Here is a 21,645-nt window from a genome sequence, read left to right as displayed (position 1 = left end):
AAACCCATGCCGCAGGTGTCCTCGTCTTTGAGAGGCCCTGGCGCTTTGCTCAGTGTTCATATTTGGGAGGGGTGCAGCCTGCACTGTTTATTTGATCTTACATTTATATTAATTACTGGTTCATCGTTTATGACTGGCAGATCGGGTATCTTACATTGTGATCTTACAGTATGTGTCATAAGTTATACCCGGCTGTAAATACTCAGGTAAGAACGTCGTTTTGTGGCTCAGACAATGGTTCTGATTCAGAGATGGACAAAGTGCTGATATTTACGCAGTTGAGCGATGTTTTGCTGCTGCTCATGCACGAAAAGTCTTGCAAACCCATTCTGCGTATGCGCGAACCAATCTGTGTCCGATAGCATTCACATCTGTGAACAGAGGTCCGGATTTAGCAGCATGCGCAATTGCAATGATGTACGCAGATCGTTCGATCGTTAAATACTGCTCATGCATATGTGCTGCGATCGCACTGTGAATACGGACACACAGAGGAATCCATCGCAGAGTGAGTGACAGGCTCTGAGCGTTTGGGGGTGGTGATGGGGGAGTGGCTCGAAAAATGCAGGCGTGTCTGTACATTTGAACGCCGTTTCCTGGGCGTGCATAAATTAGCCCCTGCGATTGCCTACACAGCATGAGAGCGCTCTGCATGCGACGAGACCTGCAGACGCTGCGGCTGGTCAGACCTGGAGTAAATGTTGCATGATAGGCCGATGTGCGTGAATGGTACCGATGTATACGTGTGTGTAGTATGGATATGAGAAAGTGGGCATCTCTATGGTGGATGAGGTATGACAGATGTTATTGATGTATACGCGTATGTAGTATGGATATGAGAGAGCAGCAGTGGGCGTCTCTATGGCGGATGAGCTATGGTGGATGAGCTATGGCGGATGAGCTATGGTGGATGAGCTATGGCAGGCATTACCATACATTCACAGCTGCGTACGCAATAGCCATCCTTCCTGAATCAGGCTCAGAATCGCTAGCATTTGAGGAGTTTGCGATCCCTGGGCGTATCAGAGTGGAGACTGGGAGGGGACCTAAAGTGATCATAAAAAGGGGCCGTGTCACAGGCGTGTTATGGGTGTTATGGGTGTGTCACAGGCGTGTTATGGGTGTGTCACAGGCGTGTTATGGGTGTGTCACGGGCGCGTTACGGGCATGTTATGGGTGTGTCTCAGGCGTGTTATGTGTGTGTCACAGGTGTGTTATGGGTGTGTCACAGCCATGCCTGGGTGCGCTGCTGTGTTCCCAATCACAAAGACACATCGTCAGTGGCCATGTTTGTTTAGCTGGATTAGAGGGGAGTAGCTGCGGTAGACAATGGCGCGACCGATGCTGTGCAGATGTTGGAGTATTTACCATCTCTCCATTGCACCACTCAGCTCGAAAGTGGGCGTCTCAGCGCTCGTACCCTCCATTGAACCGTCCAGCACTATGGGAAGGGTGAGATTAGCACTTGCATATTCCTGCGTGAGCGTTGGTGATCGCAGCTGCATCACCGACCAGCTATGATCAGTCTCTCTGTATTTCTGTCTCTGCAGAATTTTGTTTATCTGTAGATAGAAAGATACGATAAGAGCGGAGTGACCTCGCCCTGCGCCAGGATAGAGCTCCGCTGCCGCAATCATTTTCTATCAATACTGTGGAAAGAACGGGTTTGGTTACAATAGGTGTCAGTGATGTGGAGATTAGTCCACACAGATGTCCAGTCTGGATGGTTTATTTGGTAACATTGGTGTAAACAGGGCTATCATCAGTGACAGTGGTAGTAGCAGTAGGCACAGGGTTACCAGCGGTGGTAGCAGTAGGCACAGGGTTGCCAGCGGTGGTAGCAGTAGGCTCAGGGTTACCAGCGGTAGTAGCAGTAGGCACAGGGTTACCAGCAGTGACAGCAGTAGTAGCAGTAGGCACAGGGCTGTCAGAGGTGGTAGCAGTAGGCACAGGGTTACCAGCTGTAGTGGCAGTAGGCACAGGGTTACCAGCAGTCGTAGCAGTTGGCACAGGGTTACCAGCGGTAGTAGAAGTGGGCACAGGGCTATCAGCGGTGACAACGGTAGTAGCAGTGGGCACAGGGTTACCAGCGGTGGTAGCAGTAGGCACAGGGTTACCAGTGGTAGTGGCAGTAGGCACAGGGTTACCAGCAGTAGTAGCAGTAGGCACAGGGTTACCAGCTGTAGTGGCAGTAGGCCACCAGTAGGTTACCAGCAGTAGTGGCAGTAGGCACAGGGTAACCAGCGGTAGTAGTAGTAGGCACTGGGTTACCAGCGGTGGTAGCAGTAGGCACAGGGTTACCAGCGGTAGTGGCAGTAGGCACAGGGTTACCAGTGGTAGTAGCAGTAGGCACTGGGTTACCAGCGGTGGTAGCAGTGGGCACAGGGTTACCAGCAGTAGTAGCAGTAGGCACAGGGTTATCAGTGCTAGTAGCAGTAGGCACAGGGTTACCAGCAGTAGTAGCAGTAGGCACAGGGTTACCAGCGGTGACAGCGGTAGTAGCAGTAGGCACAGGGCTATCAGAGGTGACAGCGGTAGTAGCAGTAGGCACAGGGTTACCAGCGGTGGTAGCAGTAGGCACAGGGTTACCAGCGGTAGTAGCAGTAGGCACAGGGCTATCAGCGGTGACAGCGGTGGTAGCAGTAGGCACAGGGTTGCCAGAGGTGGTAGCAGTAGGCACAGGGTTACCAGCTGTAGTGGCAGTAGGCACTGGGTTACCAGTGGTAGTGGCAGTAGGCACAGGGTTACCAGCGGTAGTGGCAGTAGGCACTGGGTTACCAGTGGTAGTGGCAGTAGGCACAGGGTCACCAGCGGTAGTAGCAGTAGGCACTGGGTTAGCAGCAGTGGCAGCAGTGGGCACAGGGTTACCAGCGGTGGTAGCAGTGGGCACAGAGTTACCAACGGTAGTGGCAGTATGCACAGGGTTACCAGCGGTAGTGGCAGTAGGCACAGGGTTACCAGCGGTGGTAGCAGTGGGCACAGGGTTACCAGCAGTCATGGCAGTAGGCAAAGGGTTACCAGCAGTCGTAGCAGTAGGCATAGGGTTACCAGCGGTAGTAGTAGTGTGGCACCCCCAGAGAAACTGCTTAGCCTGGCAGTCCTTTCTTGTCCACAGTGAGTGTTGCTGAGGATTGACTCTAGGACCCAGGAGCAGCCACCTCTGAGCAGCAGCAGCACTGCTGAGCCCAGAATGGAATGTGAAACTAGAGAAGGCAGAACAGAAGCAGCCGTGTGGAGCATGACAGGAGCAGTGTAGTGTGAGCTGTTGGAGAGAAGCAACTACCAGGAGTGTGTGTGCTGCACTGAGCTATGACTGAGGGCACAGAGAGTGGGGACCAGCAGCTGATCGGGGTAACAGTGGCTGTGAGGAGGAGACCCCCCTCTATGTAAAGACAAGAGAGCTTGAAAGATCTCAGTGTTACTGATCTTACTACAGCACCAAAGAGAGGAGAGGTTGTGCAGGTCATGTGTTACATGCTGATAGTCACGTGCTGGCATCTGGACAGGTATCCTTTGCAGTGTATTACATGCCAGGTGCAGGACTGCACAATTATAGAGACTGATCTTATAGGAAGTGGATTTTCTGTAACCATGTCAAGTACAATTTAATACCCGGGTATTCTTATAATGAGCTCCAACGTGCTGATCAGTGAAGATTAGGGACACTATTCCTGGGCGTACTAATGAGAAACACGGTAGTTTATTGCCAAGCTTTTGAGATCGTAGTTTTTATAGAGAAATTTTATTTTGCACTTGTATTTATATGACACTGTGAAGTATATTGTTCATGATCGTAGCTGTTTCCTATACAGAATGCAAAGTAATTCATTATTGAATGTTTACAGTATTGACAGAGAAGTGAATACATATCTGAAGTTAATTGCCCTACCATATTTGAACTGAATGTATTACACTGTATTTGCATATTATATTGCTGAGTGATATGAGCCAGATTATTGTTAACTGAATATTTTAGTAAGCAGTTTGGGTTTGGAAGCCAGTTCTCAAATTCACAAAACTGCAGTTATTTCTAATAAATCGGCTCTACGCAGAGCAGACTGTTTGAATGACCCTTTGTCTGGACTGATCTCCTTACCTCTCTGACAAGTGGAAAGAATCTGTATGAGAATCCAGTTCACCAGGTAAAACAGTTTAGCTACAGTCACCATCTCATACTACACCTGGGTACAACAGTAGTAGGCACAGGATTACCAGCAGTGACAGCGGTGATAGCAGTAGGCACAGGGTTACCAGCGGTAGTGGCAGCAGGCACAGGGTTACCAGCGGTGGTAGCAGCATACTTACATACCTTTATAAATCTCTTCCCGGGAGAAGCCCGGGTAAGAGAAGCAGCAGGGGGCCGATGGGGGCGGGGCCTAACGATTCGCGTCATTAAGCCCCACCCCCTCATGGCAAAACTGCCGCGATTGGGTAAAATTTACATAGGGAGGGGGGCCAAATGCTGTGATTCATGCAGAATCACATCTTAAGCCCCGCCCCCTTCACAGAGACCCGCGATCACCACGGGTATTCTCCTCATTCTACCAACTTCCTAATGCGGGAGAAATGCCTACCCTTCCGGGAGTGCAGGGGGTAACCCGAAAAATCGGGAGCCTCCCGCGAAAACCGGGAGGGTAGGCATGTATGGGTAGCAGTAGGCACAGGGTTACCAGCAGTCGTAGCAGTAGGCACAGGCTTATCAGCGGTGGTAGCAGTAGGCACAGGGTTACCAGCGGTGACAGCAGTAGTAGCAGTAGGCACAGGGTTACCATCGGTGGTAGCACTAGGCACAGGGTTGCCAGCTGCAGTGGCAGTAGGTACAGGGTTACCAGTGGTAGTGGCAGTAGGCACAGGGTTACCAGTGGTAGTAGAAGTGGGCACAGGGCTATCAGCGGTGACAGCAGTAGGCACAGGGTTATCAGCGGTGGTAGCAGTAGGCACAGGGTTACCAGCGTGACAGCGGTAGTAGCAGTAGGCACAGGATTACCATCAGTGGTAGCAGTAGGCACAGGGATGCCAGCTGCAGTGGCAGTAGGTACAGGGTTACCAGTGGTAGTGGCAGTAGGCACAGGGTTACCAGTGGTAGTGGCAGCAGGCACAGGGTTATCAGTGGTAGTAGAAGTGGCACAGGGCTATCAGCGGTGACAGCAGTAGTAGCAGTAGGCACAGGGTTACCAGCAGTGGTAGCAGTAGGCACAGGGTTACCAGTGGAAGTAGAAGTGGGCACAGGGCTATCAGCGGTGACAGTAGTAGCAGTAGGCACTGGGTTACAAACAGTGGTAGCAATGGGCAGAGAGTTACCAGCAGTAGTAGCAGTAGGCACAGGGTTACCAGCGGTAGTAGCAGTAGGCACAGGGTTACCAGCGGTAGTAGCAGTAGGCACAGGGTTACCAGCGGTGATAGCGGTAGTAGCAGTAGGCACAGGGTTATCAGAGGTGACAGCGGTAGTAGCAGTAGGCACAGGGTTACCAGCGGTAGTAGCAGTAGGCACAGGGTTACCAGCGGTGATAGCGGTAGTAGCAGTAGGCACAGGGTTATCAGAGGTGACAGCGGTAGTAGCAGTAGGCACAGGGTTACCAGCGGTGATAGCGGTAGTAGCAGTAGGCACAGGGTTATCAGAGGTGACAGCGCTAGTAGCAGTAGGCACAGGGTTACCAGTGGTAGTAGCAGTAGGCACAGGGCTATCAGCGGTGACAGCGGTGGTAGCAGTAGGCACAGGGTTACCAGCGGTGACAGCAGTGGTAGCAGTAGGCACAGGGTTACCAGCGGTGACAGTGGTGGTAGCAGTAGGCAGAGGGCTATCAGCGGTGACAGCGGTGGTAGCAGTAGGCACAGGGTTGCCAGCTGCAGTGGCAGTAGGTACAGGGTTACCAGTGGTAGTGGCAGTAGGCACAGGGTTACCATTGGTAGTAGAAGTGGGCACAGGGCTATCAGCGGTGACAGCAGTAGTGGCAGTAGGCACAGGGTTACCAGCAGTAGTAGCAGTAGGCACAGGGTTACCAGCGGTAGTAGCAGTAGGCACAGGGCTATCAGCGGTGACAGCGGTGGTAGCAGTAGGCACAGGGTTGCCAGAGGTGGTAGCAGTAGGCACAGGGTTACCAGCTGTAGTGGCAGTAGGCACTGGGTTACCAGTGGTAGTGGCAGTAGGCACAGGGTTACCAGCGGTAGTGGCAGTAGGCACTGGGTTACCAGTGGTAGTAGCAGTGGGCACAGGGTTACCAGCAGTAGTAGCAGTTGGCACAGGGTTACCAGCAGTGGTAGCAGTAGGCACAAGGTTACCAGCAGTAGTAGCAGTAGGCACAGGGTTACCAGCGGTGGTAGCAGTAGGCACAAGGTTACCAACGGTAGTAGCAGTAGGCACAGGGTTACCAGTGGTAGTAGCAGTAGGCACAGGATTACCAGCGGTAGTGGCAGTAGGCACAGGGTTAGCAGCGGTGACAGCGGTAGTAGCAGTAGGCACAGGGTTACCAGCAGTAGTAGCAGTAGGCACAGGGTTACCAGCGGTAGTGGCAGTAGGCACAGGGTTACCAGTGGTGACAGTCGTGGTAGCAGTAGGCACAGGGTTACCAGTGGTGACAGCGGTATTAGCAGTAGGCACAGGGTTACCAGCGGTAGTAGCAGTAGGCACAGGGTTGCCAGCGGTAGTAGCAGTAGGCACAGGGTTGCCAGCAGTAGTAGCAGTAGGCACAAGGTTGCCAGCAGTAGTAGCAGTAGGCACAGGGTTACCAGCAGTAGTAGCAGTAGGCATAGGGTTACCAGTGGTGACAGCGGTAGTAGCAGTAGGCACAGGGTTACCAGCAGTAGTAGCAGTAGGCACAGGGTTACCAGCTGTAGTAGCAGTAGGCACAGGGTTACCAGCGGTGGTAGCAGTAGGCACAGGGTTACCAGCAGTAGTAGCAGTAGGCACAGGGTTACCAGTGGTGGTAGCAGTAGGCACAGGGTTGCCAGCAGTAGTAGCAGTTGGCACAGGGTTACCAGCGGTAGTAGCAGTAGGCACAGGGTTACCAGCAGTAGTAGCAGTGGGCACAGGGTTACCAGCGGTGGTAGCAGTAGGCACAGGGTTACCAGCAGTAGTAGCAGTAGCACAGGGTTACCACCGGTGGTAGCAGTAGGCACAGGGTTGCCAGCAGTAGTAGCAGTGGGCACAGGGTTACCAGCGGTATTAGCAGTAGGCACAGGGTTAACAGCAGTAGTAGCAGTAGGCACAGGGTTACCAGCGATAGTAGCAGTAGGCACAGGGTTACCAGCGGTGGTAACAGTAGGCACAGGGTTACTAGCAGTAGTAGCAGTAGGCACAGGGTTACCAGTGGTAGTTTCAGTAGGCACAGGGTTACCAGCAGTAGTAGCAGTGGGCACAGGGTTACCAGCAGTAGTAGCAGTTGGCACAGGGTTACCAGCGGTGGTAGCAGTAGGCACAAGGTTACCAGCAGTAGTAGCAGTAGGCACAGGGTTACCAGCGGTGGTAGCAGTAGGCACAAGGTTACCAGTGGTAGTAGCAGTAGGCACAGGGTTACCAGTGGTAGTAGCAGTGGGCATGGTTACTAGTGGTAGTAGCAGTGGGCACAGGGTTACCAGCAGTAGCAGCAGTGGGCACAGGGTTACCAGCAGTAGTAGCAGTAGGCACAGGGTTACCAGCGGTGGTGGCAGTAGGCACAAGGTTACCAGCAGTAGGCACAGGGTTACCAGCGGTAAACAAGCAATCGCAGTGGCAGCGGTAATAACAGATCTCAGGTAAGGCGCATGCACGTGTAGTACTGCGGCTCTGTACACAGTGATGCCAGCAGAGATGGTGTATGCTCACTAGTGTGGCAGTGACGCCATCCCGCTGGCACATCACTGTATGGGAGGAGACAACGCAGGAGCCCACTCTTCTCCATACTGTTCATCACTGCAATGAGTGGGGATGTCCATTGGTGACAATAAGCGACAGTCCATACCCTGTAAGAAATACGCATCTAGCGCTGTCCCTGGAGCCCGTGTGTTATATTGCGGCAGCCGGAGACGGGTCTCTACCAGCGGCAGAACATGTGTCGTCCCCTCCTCTGAATGAAGAAACCTGTAGAATAAAACAAACAATGACCACAGGGAAATCCCGCAGTCCCGCCATGTGCAATGTCTATTGTCCTGGCAGATGCGTTTATTGGCTACAGGTCTGTGCTGCAGCGATATTCCGGTATCCTACGTGCAGAAATCATCAATCTCCCGCCGTGTCCAAGGGCATCGGACGTAACCAAATCTGCCAGAACAATATCATTCCCTGAAGTTACATATAATGATGGAAAGAAATAATGTGACAATTCTCACTCACCGCAGCCGTCACCACAAAGTAACAGAGTAACGCGCAGACCAGGACCCCGAGTATTAATCTGATCACATTCAGCACAATGTAGGAGACCTGTCTGATCCCCGCATCCGGTAATGCTGGAAGATAGCAGAGAGATCCCAGCTGTAATATGTGTCATTATACTGTGTGCCTGTGAGAAAGGCGCACATGTAATAAGTGTCATTATACTGTATAACTGCGAGAAAGGCGCACATGTAATAAGTGTCATTATACTGTGTGCCTGCGAGAAAGGCGCACATGTAATAAGTGTCATTATACTGTGTGCCTGCGAGAAAGGCGCACATGTAATAAGTGTCATTATACTGTGTGCCTGCGAGAAAGGCGCACATGTAATAAGTGTTATTATACTGTGTGCCTGCGAGAAAGGCGCACATGTAATAAGTATCATTATACTGTGTGCCTGTGAGAAAGGCGCACATGTAATAAGTGTCATTATACTGTGTGCCTACGAGAAGGGCGCACATGTAATAAGTGTCATTATACTGTGTGTCTGCGAGAAAGGCGCACATGTAATAAGTGTCATTATACTGTGTGCCTGCGAGAAAGGCGCACATGTAATAAGTGTCATTATACTGTGTGCCTGCGAGAGAGGCACACATGTAATAAGTGTCATTATACTGTGTGTCTGCGAGAAAGGCGCACATGTAATAAGTGTCATTATACTGTGTGCCTGCGAGAAAGGCGCACATGTAATAAGTGTCATTATACTGTGTGCCTGCGAGAAAGGCACACATGTAATAAGTGTCATTATACTGTGTGCCTGCGAGAAAGGCGCACATGTAATAAGTGTCATTATACTGTGTGCCTGCGACAAAGGCGCACATGTAATAAATGTCATTATACTGTGTGTCTGCAAGAAAGGCGCACATGTAATAAGTGTCAATATACTGTTTGTCTGCGAGAAAGGGGCACATGTATTATCACACCAATGCCATTCCTGCACTTACTGTATCACGCCAATGCCATTCGTGCACTTACTGTATCACGCCAAAGCCATTCCTGCCCTTTCTGTATCACACCAAAGCCATTCCTGCACTTCCTCTATCACACCAATGCCATTCCTGCACTTCCTCTACCACGGTAATGCCATTCCTGCACTTCCTCTACCACACCAATGCTGTTCCTGCACTTCCTCTACCATGCCAATGCCGTTCCTGCACTTCCTCTACCACACCAATGCCGTTCCTGCATTTCCTCTACCACGCTAATGCCGTTCCTGCCCTTACTGTATCACGCCAATGCCATTCTTGCACTTCCTCCATCACGCCAAAGCCGTTCCTGCACTTCCTCATCATGCCAAAGCCGATCCTGCCATTACTGTCATGCCAAAGCTGTTCCTGCACTTCCTCATCATGCCAAAGCTGTGCCTGCCTTTACTGTATCATGCCAAAGCCATTCCTGCACTTCCTCCATCAAGCCAATGTCGTTCCTGCACTTCCTCTATCACACCAAAGCCGTTCCTGCCCTTCCTCATCATGCCAAAGCTGTGCCTGCCCTTCCTCTGTCACGCCAAAGCCATTCCTGCCCTTACTGTATCACGCCAAAGCCATTTCTGCCCTTACGGTGTCACGCCAAAGCCGTTCCTGCCCTTACTGTATCACGCCAAAGCCGTTCCTGCCCTTACTGTATCACGCCAAAGCCGTTCCTGCCCTTACTGTGTCACGCCAAAGCCGTTCCTGCCCTTACTGTGTCACGCCAAAGCCGTTCCAGCCGTTACTGTGTCACGCCAAAGCCGTTCCTGCCCTTACTGTGTCACGCCAAAGCCGTTCCTGCCCTTACTGTGTCACGCCAAAGCCGTTCCTGCCGTTACTGTGTCACGCCAAAGCCGTTCCTGCCCTTACTGTGTCACGCAAAGCCATTCCTGCACTTCCTCCATCACGCCAAAGCTGTTCCTGCACTTCCTCATCATGCCAAAGCTGTGCCTGCCTTTACTGTATCATGCCAAAGCCATTCCTGCACTTCCTCAATCAAGCCAATGTCGTTCCTGCACTTCCTCTATCACACCAAAGCCGTTCCTGCCCTTCCTCATCATGCCAAAGCCGTTCCTGCCCTTACTGTATCACGCCAAAGCCATTCCTGCCCTTACTGTATCACGCCAAAGCCATTCCTGCCCTTACGGTGTCATGCCAAAGCCGTTCCTGCCCTTACTGTATCACGCCAAAGCCGTTCCTGCCCTTACTGTATCACGCCAAAGCCATTCCTACCTTTACTGTATTACGCCAAGGCCGTTCCTGCCCTTACTGTATCATGCCAAAGCCGTTCCTGCCCTTACTGTATCACGCAAAGCCGTTCCTGCACTTCCTCCATCACGCCAATGCCGTTCCTGCACTTCCTCCATCACGGCAATGCCGTTCCTGCACTTCCTCCATGACGCCAAAGCCGTTCCTGCACTTCCTCTACCACGCCAATGCCGTTCCTGCCCTTACTGTATCACGCCAAAGCCATTCCTGCACTTCTTCCATCAAGCCAATGCCATTCCTGCACTTCCTCATTCAAGCCAATGCCATTCCTGCACTTCCTCTATCACACCAATGCCATTCCTGCACTTCCTCTATCATGCCAACGCCGTTCCTGCCCTTACTGTGTCACGCCAAAGCAGTTCCTGCCCTTACTGTGTCACGCCAAAGCCGTTCCTGCCCTTACTGTGTCACGCCAATGCCGTTCCTGCCCTTACTGTGTCACGCCAATGCCGTTCCTGCCCTTACTGTGTCACGCCAATGCCGTTCCTGCACTTCCTCCATCAAGCCAATGCCGTTCCTGCACTTCCTCTATCACGCCAAAGCCGTTCCTGCACTTCCTCTATCACGCCAAAGCCGTTCCTGCCCTTACTGTATCACGCCAAAGCCGTTCCTGCCCTTACTGTATCACTCCAAAGCCGTTCCTGCCCTTACTGTATCACGCCAAAGTCGTTCCTGCACTTCCTCCATCAAGCCAATGCCATTCCTGCACTTCCTCCATCACGCCAATGCCGTTCCTGCACGTCCTCTATCACGCCAAAGCCGTTCCTGCACTTCCTCTATCACGCCAATGCCGTTCCTGCCCTTACTGTATCACGCCAAAGCCGTTCCTGCCCTTACTGTATCACGCCAAAGCCGTTCCTGCCCTTACTGTATCACGCAAAGCCATTCCTGCACTTCCTCCATCACGCCAATGCCGTTCCTGCACTTCCTACATCAAGCCAATGCCGTTCCTGCACTTCCTCTACCACGCCAATGCTGTTCCTGCCCATACTGTATCACGCCAAAGCCATTCCTGCACTTCTTCCATCAAGCCAATGCCATTCCTGCACTTCCTCCTTCAAGCCAATGCCGTTCCTGCACTTCCTCTATCACACCAATGCCATTCCTGCACTTCCTCTATCACGCCAAAGCCGTTCCTGCCCTTACTGTGTCACGCCAAAGCCGTTCCTGCCCTTACTGTGTCACGCCAAAGCCGTTCCTGCACTTCCTCTATCACGCCAATGCCGTTCCTGCCCTTACTGTATCACGCCAAAGCCGTTCCTGCCCTTACTGTATCACTCCAAAGCCGTTCCTGCCCTTACTGTATCACGCCAAAGCCGTTCCTGCACTTCCTCCATCAAGCCAATGCCGTTCCTGCACTTCCTCCATCACGCCAATGCCGTTCCTGCACGTCCTCTATCACGCCAAAGCCGTTCCTGCACTTCCTCTATCACGCCAATGCCGTTCCTGCACTTCCTCTATCACACCAATGCCGTTCCTGCCCTTACTGTATCACGCCAAAGCCGTTCCTGCCCTTACTGTATCACGCCAAAGCCATTCCTGCCCTTACTGTATCACGCCAAAGCCGTTCCTGCCCTTTACTGTGTCACGTAAAGCCATTCCTGCACTTCCTCCATCACGCCAATGCCGTTCCTGCACTTCCTCCATCAAGCCAATGCCGTTCCTGCACTTCCTCTATCACGCCAATGCCATTCCTGCCCTTACTGTATCACGCCAAAGCCATTCCTGCCCATACTGTATCACGCCAAAGCCGTTCCTGCCCTTACTGTATCACGCCAAAGCCGTTCCTGCCCTTACTGTATCATGCAAAGCCGTTCCTGCACTTCCTCCATCACACCAAAGCCATTCCTGCCCTTACTGTATCACGCAAAGCCGTTCCTGCACTTCCTCCATCATGCCAATGCCGTTCCTGCACTTCCTCCATCAAGCCAATGCCGTTCCTGCCCTTACTGTATTACGCCAAAGCCGTTCCAACCTTGTACACATTTTAGACCATAGATAGAAGGATATGAGATAGATAGATATGAGATATATAGATAGATATGTGATAGATAGATATGAGACAGATAGATATGAGACAGATATGAGATAGATAAATAGATATGAGACAGATATGAGATAGATATGAGATTGATAGATTGTTAGATAGATATGAGACAGATAGATATGAGATAGATAAATAGATATGAGATAGATAGATAGATAGATATGAGACAGATAGATATGAGATAGATAAATAGATATGAGATAGATAGATAGATAGATAGATAGATAGATAGATAGATAGATAGATAGATAGATAGATAGATAGATATGAGACAGATAGATAGATATGAGATAAATAGATAGGTATTAGATAGAGAGATTTTAGATAGATAGATAGATATGAGACAGATAGACATGAGATAGATAAATAGATATGAGATAGATAGATAGATAGATAGATAGATAGATAGATAGATAGATAGATAGATAGATAGATAGATAGATATGAGACAGATAGATAGATATGAGATAAATAGATAGGTATTAGATAGAGAGATTTTAGATAGATATATAAATAGATAGATAGATAGATAGATAGATAGATAGATAGATAGATAGATAGATAGATAGATAGATATGAGACATATATATGAGATAGATAGATATGAGACAGATATGAGATAGATAGATGAGATAGAGAGATATGAGATAGATAGATAGATAGATAGATAGATAGATAGATAGATAGATAGATAGATAGATATGAGACAGATGTTTGTATAAAAATATCCCACACAAAATGGCCACCGACACTAGAGCTAGTGAGTTTCAAGATGGCCGCCGCATACATACAATAGTCTCTCACAAAATGGCCACCGCCATAGATGGAGACATAAATAGGACAAGCTGAGGCAAGTCTATATAGGGAAGTATAAGGGGAAACATATCATAGTATTAATAATGTATGTCCCTCACCAACCTATGTGGGAGTGGATTACATGCACAAACGCACATCTGAGCTTGTGCGATTAGCAGAACCAGAGGTTTAATTAATGAGGAGCATTAGTACAAAACAAAGTGAGCAGTTGGCTGCAGACATTTGCCCTTGATAAAGTCCCTTTATGGGAGGAAACGCGTTGGTGGCATTACACACTTTTATTTTCCTAACCTTGTATATGAAGCTGTGACTGCTACCTTGGGTCATAGTACATAGTTTTTAAAGTGACCAATAAACAGTCATTTATATTGGAGCCTCTACATTATTGAAAGGTGCACCCTCAGACCCCATAGCCTACTCCCACTCACAGGTACGTTATCATCAGAGGACTCACAGACAGGTGACGGACCAGCAGCACCAGATTGGGTGAGTGAATTAAACTTACTTATCACTGATACTGCGTTCCTGTCCTCTGAGGTATTGAGAGTGGTGAGGAGAAGGTTTGCATCAGGATCATGAGGAAGAAGCACCCATTTAATTAGAACATCCAGCCTAAAGTTTTTGCCTACTGTTCCAGAATTATGTTTCATAAATATGGATTATAACACTGACATCTATATTCCTTTGGCATACTGAGGATATACTGAAGCCCCTGCCTACAGTTATTGCCCAGAAGACCTGGATATAAACTCCTTCCCTCCCTCAAGACTTATATTCACCACTATTAACAAGATTCAGCCCCAAGTTTTTGCCCACCTGATGCCAAGTAGACATATTAACTCTATCTGACTAATACAATATTCCCAAATATACCCAATAGCCTGCCAGTCTATTGAAGCTTGCTATACTATTTTATTCTCTATTCCATTTACCACAGAGCGCTTCCCTCTATATATTTATGAGATAGATAGATATGAGATAGATAGATATGAGATAGATAGATAGATATGAGATAGATAGATATGAGAGACAGAAAGATAGGTAGATATGAGAGATAGATATGAGATAGATATGAGATAGATAGATAAGAGATAGATATGAGATAGATATGAGAGTGTCGCAATTCCAGGACGGATTGTGGATGCGGCCCATATTAGGGAATTGGCTAGACCTATACCTGAGGCGCAGAGTCTAATGTGCTGATGGTATTCACCAGGGACCCTCGCAAGAAGGTATGGACTTGGCTGCGTCCGACACACAGGTCGCAGCCCTCAGGTTAGGTTCCCCTATACAGGTACTGGTGGACACTGGATCAGGTGCAGAAGAATAACATAGTGGACAGGCCGGATAAGAACCAAACAAACGAGACGGTATCAGGGAGCAGATGTAAACAGGTCACAGGGAGAAGCTGGGGTAAGAACCAGATATCAGGAACAGAATAAGGGGACAGATGAATTCGGAGTCACAAACAAGCCAAGGACAAGATCAGGATAACAGGTAAGTACTTCAAGAACACTGGAGTATGGTATGGAGCCTATACTCTGGCACCTATCTGGTGCCGGAGATTTCCTTAGATAGGGTGAGTTCAATTCTCGCGCCAAACGTGACTTCCCGTTTGGTGCACCTGTCACTTTAAGTCCCCCTGCAGGTCGGCGCCGCGGCCGCCCGCACTTCCAGCATGAGGGGGACCCAGGGCGGACGTCACAGCAGCAGGCACCGGGAACTCCCTGCCCGCTGCCTGCCGCCGACGGAGACTCCAGTGCTGCCGGACCCGGTAAGTGGGAGCCGGTGTCCGGCGCACTGTGACATTACCCCCTTCTCTAGGGGTGGGCACCGAACACCCCACAAATGGTTTGTTAGGAAATTTCTGGTGGAATTTCTGAAGAAGCTGTGGGGTATGAATGTCAGAAGCCTTGACCCAGCAACGTTCCTCAGGACCATAACCCCTCCAATCCTCTAGAAACTGAACAGCTCCTCTAGAAACCCTAGAGTCCAGAATGTGTTTCACTTCATATTCCTCTTGATGGTCTACCGGAATCGCAGGAGGAGGGCAGCAAAGAGTTGAGAAACAATTGAACACCAAGGGCTTGAGAAGAGAAACGTGAAACACATTGGGTATTCTTAGAGTGTTTGGAAGTTTCAAATAATATGCTACTGGGTTGATCACTTGTAAGATCTGAAAAGGGCCAATGAATCTGGGAGCGAATTTCATTGTCAGAACCCTTAATCTCAGATGTTTGGTTGACGACCAGACTTTATCACCAGGAGCCAGCACCGGACCCCTCCTCCTTCTCCTATCTGCAAACAGCTTGTACCTTGAAGAAGTTTTACATAAATTTATTTTTACCATCTTCCAGATCTTAAAGAATCGATTTACTGTACCACGTACAGCTGGAAGTGATACTGGCTGAAGACCTGGTAACTCTGGTAACACTGGATGCAGACCATACTGAACAAAGAATGGAGAGTGTTCCGATGCCTCATGGTACAGATTATTGTGGGCAAATTCAGCCCAGGCTAGCAGAGAGACCCAGTCATCTTGATTGGCTGAAACATACATCCTAATGAATTTTTCCAATTCTTGGTTTACTCGTTCAGTCTGGCCATTACTCTGGGGATGATAGGCCAAAGAAAAGCTCAGGTTGATTCCAAAGCACCTTCACAATGCTCTCCAGAACTTAGAGGTAAACTGTACCCCTCGGTCGGAAACAATGTCCTTAGGAAACCTGTGTAACTTAAAGATTTCTTTTACAAAGACCTCCGCCAACTTTGGTGCTGAAGGTAGACCTTTCAAAGGAATAACGTGAGTGGTCTTGGAGAACCTATCCACCACCACCAGGATTGTTTTGAACCCTTGGCATGAAGGCAGATCAGTCACAAAGTCCATAGAAATGTGAGTCCAAGGGCAATCAGGCACAGGTAGTGGCAACCGGGGACCCAATGGAGAGTTCGGTGGAATCTTGTGCTGAGCACAAATATGACAGGCTGCCACGAAGTCTTTTACATCCTGATGGATCGTCGGCCACCAGTACCACCTGAGGAACAGCTCCAATATCTTCTTGACACCTGAATGCCCACTAAAAACGTGATGAATGCGCCCACTGAAGTAGTTTGGCCCAGAGTTCTGAGGCTACGAATGTTTTTCCCAGCAGAAACTTGACCCTCTGGGTGGCTGCTATGAAACATTCAGAGTTTAAAATGGCCTTATCCTCATTTATTTCCTCCATTTCCGCAGAACTAAATGCACAAGACAGGGCATTGGCCTTGATGTTCTTTTTTTTTTTTCATAATAGTTTTTATTGAAAGTTTAATACAAAGAAATGGGGATACAGAAGGAAAAAGAAGGGAAAAGGGGTAAGCCAGACATATAGCATATCACAATATAAATCAATCGATCTTGGTCCTTGTACATATAATTGGCCTTGATGTTCTTATTACCCGGCCGGTACTTAATCACCAGATTAAATCGATTGAAGTATAATGACCATCTGGACTGACGATAATTTAGACAGTGAACTGTCCTGAGGTATGCCAAATTCTTATAATCGTATAGACTGTTACGGGAAATTTAGCTCCTTCTAACAAGTATCGCCTTTCTTGTAGAGCCAATTTGATGGCAAGCAGCTCCTTATCACCGACAGCATAATTCCTCTCTGATGAATAGAACTTTCAGGAGAAGAACCTACAGGAGTACCACTTATTTCCTTTGTCTCTCTGTGACAGGACTGCCCCAACCCTAACTGTGGAAGCGTCCATCTCCAGAAAAAATGCTTGGTCACAATTAGGTTTTCTCCGGATGGGTGTTGAAAGGAAGTGCTGTTTTAAATGGACGAAGGCTTCCTCTGCCTCAGTTGACCATTCATGAGTGTTCTGACACTTTCTGGTGAGAGCAGTGATGGGAGCAGCGATGGAAGAGTAGTTCCTGATGAATTGGCGGTAGAAGTTGCAAAAACCCAGGAAGCATTGTATAGCTTTCAATCCAACTGGGAGGGACTGGTTGACAATAGCAGCAAGCTTCTCTGGGTCCATTTGAAGGTGGGAACCTGAAATGATGTACCCTAGAAATGTCAGTTCATTTGCTCAAAAGAGCATTGTTCAAGTTTGCAGAAAAGCTGATTAGCTCGGAGTTGTGAAAGCACCTCACATATATGTTGGCGATGACTTGCTATACTGTATCTTCAGAAAATATTAGGATATCAGCCAAGTATACCACTACATATTTATACTACAGTTCACGGAAAATATGATTCATCTATTTTTGAAAAAAAGCCGGGGCGTTGCTTAATCCGAAAGGCATAACTAAGTATTCGTAGTGGCCATCTCGAGTGTTAAAGGCCATCATCCACTCATCTCCAGATCAGATTCTCATTAAATTGAAGGCCCCGCGAAGATCTAGCTTAGTGAAAATCTTAGCCCCTTTAATCCGATCAAAGAGTTCTGAAATCAGAGGTAGAGGGAACCGATCCTTGATGGTAATTGCGTTCAGGCCCCTTTAATCGATGCAAGGTCTCAAACCCCCATCCTTCATTTTAACAAAAAAGAGACCAGCTCCAGCAAGTGATTTAGACTCTGATAAATCCACGTTCCAGGTTCTCTGTAATGTATTCAGTAACTGCCTGGGATTTGGGAAGTGAGACGGGAAAAATGATTCCACGAGGTGGGACCTTTCCAGGCAATAAATCAATAGCGCAATCCCACTCCCGATGGGCAGGAAGCGTTTCTGCAGCCTTTTTGCTGAACACATCTCTGAAGGACTGGTATGGTGCCGGAAGCTGATCTTCCGAAGAGACAATGGAGGTCCGAATGATGCGATGAGGTGGTTTGATGTATAATAGACAAGACCTTCTGCATTGAGAACCCCATGACAGGATTTGAGGCTCACTCCAGTCCAGGACAGGGGCATGCTTGAGAAGCCAAGGAAGACCCAAGATAACAGGACTTTCGGCTGACGGGAGGATGTAGAAGGTTACTGATTCCCAATGAAGAGCCCCTATTTGCATGGTGATTTCCGTCGTCCGTGAGTGAATGGTAACCATGGGAAGTTTATTTCCATCCATGCCAATGATGCCATGGGTTTTTTGCAGCGGCATGCTAGTAATACCTAACTCTTTGACTTTATTAGCCGTTATGAAATTGCCATCGGCACCTGAATCTAAGAACGCTTTGACTTCTTCCAAGGAATTTCCCACGACCAGGGTTACATCAATGGAAAACTCTGAAGTAACTTAGTTTTCTGGGGTGTATTTCAACGCACCTAAACTGACCACCCCTCGATCATTTTTCTCGTTTCCCAGACGCTTTGGACAGCCAGAGAGAAGGTGGCCTGATTCACCACAGTACAAAGTTTATTTTTGAACCTCCTTTCTCTTTCCACAGCAGAAAGGCGAGATTTCCCAATTTGCATGGGTTCTTCTGGAGACTCAGTAGGTGGTGTGAATCGTGGAGCCAGCTTAAACTTGAAGCGACGAGACTGTTCACACTTCCAGCGTGAGGGGGACCCAGGGCGGACGTCACAGCAGCAGGCACTGGGAACTCCCTGCCCGCTGCCTGCCGCCGACGGAGACTCCAGTGCTGCCGGACCCAATAAGTGAAAGCCGGTGTCCGGCGCACTGTGACAGAGAGATAGATAGATATGAGATAGATAGATAGCTAGATATGAGATAGATAGATAGATATGAAATAGATAGATAGATAAATATGAGAGATAGATATGATATAGATAGATAGATAGATATGAGATAGATAGATAGATAGATATGAGATAGATAGATAGATAGATAGCTATGAGATAGATATATATGAGATAGATAAATATGAGAAATAGATATGAGATAGATAGATAGATATGAGATAGATAGAGATGATAGATAGATAGAGATATGAGATAGATAGATATGAGAGATAATGAGATAGAAAGATAGATGGATATGACAGATAGATAGAAAGCTAGATAGATAGATAGATAGATAGATAGATAGATAGATAGATAGATAGATAGATATGAGATAGATATACTGTATATGAGAGATAGATGGATAGATAGATATGTGGTGGATGGATGGATGGATGAATACATAGATAAATAGTCCTACCTGTCACATTGAGTGATGTCACATTGAGGTATGTCCCAATGCCATGTCCATACATATCTCCAACATCCTGATGGAAAGTGACATCACAGTAATACAGCCCGGTGTCTGTTACGTGTACTCTGTGCAGGGTGATACTGGCGGATCTGCTACTAATAAACTCATCTGCGTCCACTCTGGAGATCCTGCCTGTGAAATCCTTATTACTATCAGTGACCTCAGGCCCAGTCCTCACCACGTGTCTGTACCACTTGTAGGAGCCGATTATTGCATCTTCTGTGCCGCTTATGCTGTAGTTACAGGGTAATGTGACCGAGCTGCCCTCTGCGGTGAGTATTACAGGGATCTGGGATACGTGGATTGTGTGGGAGAGAAACCCTGATATATAGAGAGTGATATAGTCAGTAACCTGATATCTGGAGAAATAGCAGGAAATTATTATTACAAAATGAGTTACTGTAAATAGGACAGGAGATGAGTACAACAAGCCAGCTAGATATGAGATATATAGATATGAGATATATAGATATGAGATACATAGATGTGAGATATATAGATATGAGATACATAGATATGAGATATATAGATATGAGATATATAGATATGAGATACATAGATATGAGATACATAGATATGAGATATATAGATATGAGATATATAGATATGAGATACATAGATATGAGATACATAGATATGAGATATATAGATAGATATGAGATATATAGATATGAGATACATAGATATGAGATATATAGATATGAGATATATAGATATGAGATACATAGATATGAGATACATAGATATGAGATATATAGATATGAGATACATAGATATGAGATACATAGATATGAGATATATAGATAGATATGAGATACATAGATATGAGATACATAGATATGAGATATATAGATATGAGATATATAGATATGAGATACATAGATATGAGATATATAGATATGAGATATATAGATATGAGATACATAGATATGAGATATATAGATATGAGATACATAGATATGAGATACATAGATATGCGATACATAGATATGAGATAGATAGATATGAGATAGATAGATATGAGATACATAGATGTGAGATACATAGATGTGAGATACATAGATGTGAGATAGATAGATATGAGATACATAGATATGAGATATATAGATATGAGATACATAGATATGAGATATATAGATATGAGATACATAGATATGAGATATATAGATATGAGATATATAGATATGAGATATATAGATATGAGATACATAGATATGAGATACATAGATATGAGATATATAGATATGAGATACATAGATGATAGATAGATAGATAGATAGATAGATAGAAACAGTAGATAGATAGTGTGGCATAGAGGGTTCTTTGCCATTTTGTGCTACTGTTTAAAGGACATGAATCATTCCCTGGAACAAAGAGTAAGCAGGGGTTAATATGTTGCTGTTTCTTGCTGGATACCGTTTAAGACACAGCTGCACCACATGAGTCTGATTTGTGTGTGTGGGTGAAGCATAAAGGATTGTGGGATTCGGGGGAAGGTGCTCCTGTTGGCCAGGTGATAGAGAGATTAGTGTTAGGGAGCCATATGCTGTTTGGTAAATGTAATGATATAAGATTTTCATCAGTAAAAGCCATCTGACAAGTGCAACTGCTATAATAACGAGAATCTTACAAAGTGGTGTCATTCGTGGGATCCTTCTGCTAGCTCTGTGTGAGACCAGGCGCTGTCTTGGTGGGTCGATGAGTGAGGTTAACCGAAACTTAAAAATCTGTTCATTTGCACATGTGGAAAAGTTGTGTTGGGTGCAAATGTGTTTTCTCTGTTTTCCCTTGGCCTTGTTAAGTTTTGGTGTGGTACAGATATCTAATCACAGGCTGCTAAGGAAAGGTGTATCTATGTTAAGGCCCCCATATATCAGCAATCAGAAAACCACAATTGAACAATTTGAAGATTTGTTGCTCGATTTTAGGATTTCCCAATCTAGCAATCTGCACCCATACATTACAGATCATTTTCAGCAAATTCAGATCTGCCAATCTTGAAAGGCTCCATCCTTTTACTGGTAACGGTCTGCAAATCTGCTGATTGTCACC

The 21,645-nt window shown here is 47.3% G+C and overlaps 1 protein-coding gene across 1 annotated transcript in view; it reads right to left on the bottom strand.

Annotated features, from left to right (window-relative positions):
- Positions 1 to 1,420: 1,420 nt before the first annotated feature.
- The window catches only part of LOC148436144 (uncharacterized), a gene marked incomplete at its 3' end in the record, with an annotated part of 32,194 nt that continues 11,969 nt past the window's right edge, over positions 1,421 to 21,645 (bottom strand). The window contains exons 3-5 of the mRNA XM_088465272.1: positions 19,540 to 19,914; positions 8,309 to 8,421; positions 1,421 to 1,562 (exon numbers count right to left, since the gene is read on the bottom strand). Of these exons, the coding sequence (XP_088321398.1) occupies positions 1,421 to 1,562; positions 8,309 to 8,421; positions 19,540 to 19,914 (630 nt within the window). The remainder of the gene's footprint in view (positions 1,563 to 8,308; positions 8,422 to 19,539; positions 19,915 to 21,645) is intronic.

The sequence above is a fragment of the Taudactylus pleione genome, unplaced genomic scaffold (assembly GCF_031769625.1).
Source record: "Taudactylus pleione unplaced genomic scaffold, aTauple2 ptg001950l, whole genome shotgun sequence".
Lineage (NCBI taxonomy): Eukaryota > Metazoa > Chordata > Amphibia > Anura > Myobatrachidae > Taudactylus > Taudactylus pleione.
Note: the sequence above shows the minus strand (reverse complement) of the source record. Positions and strands in the feature narration are given on the sequence as shown.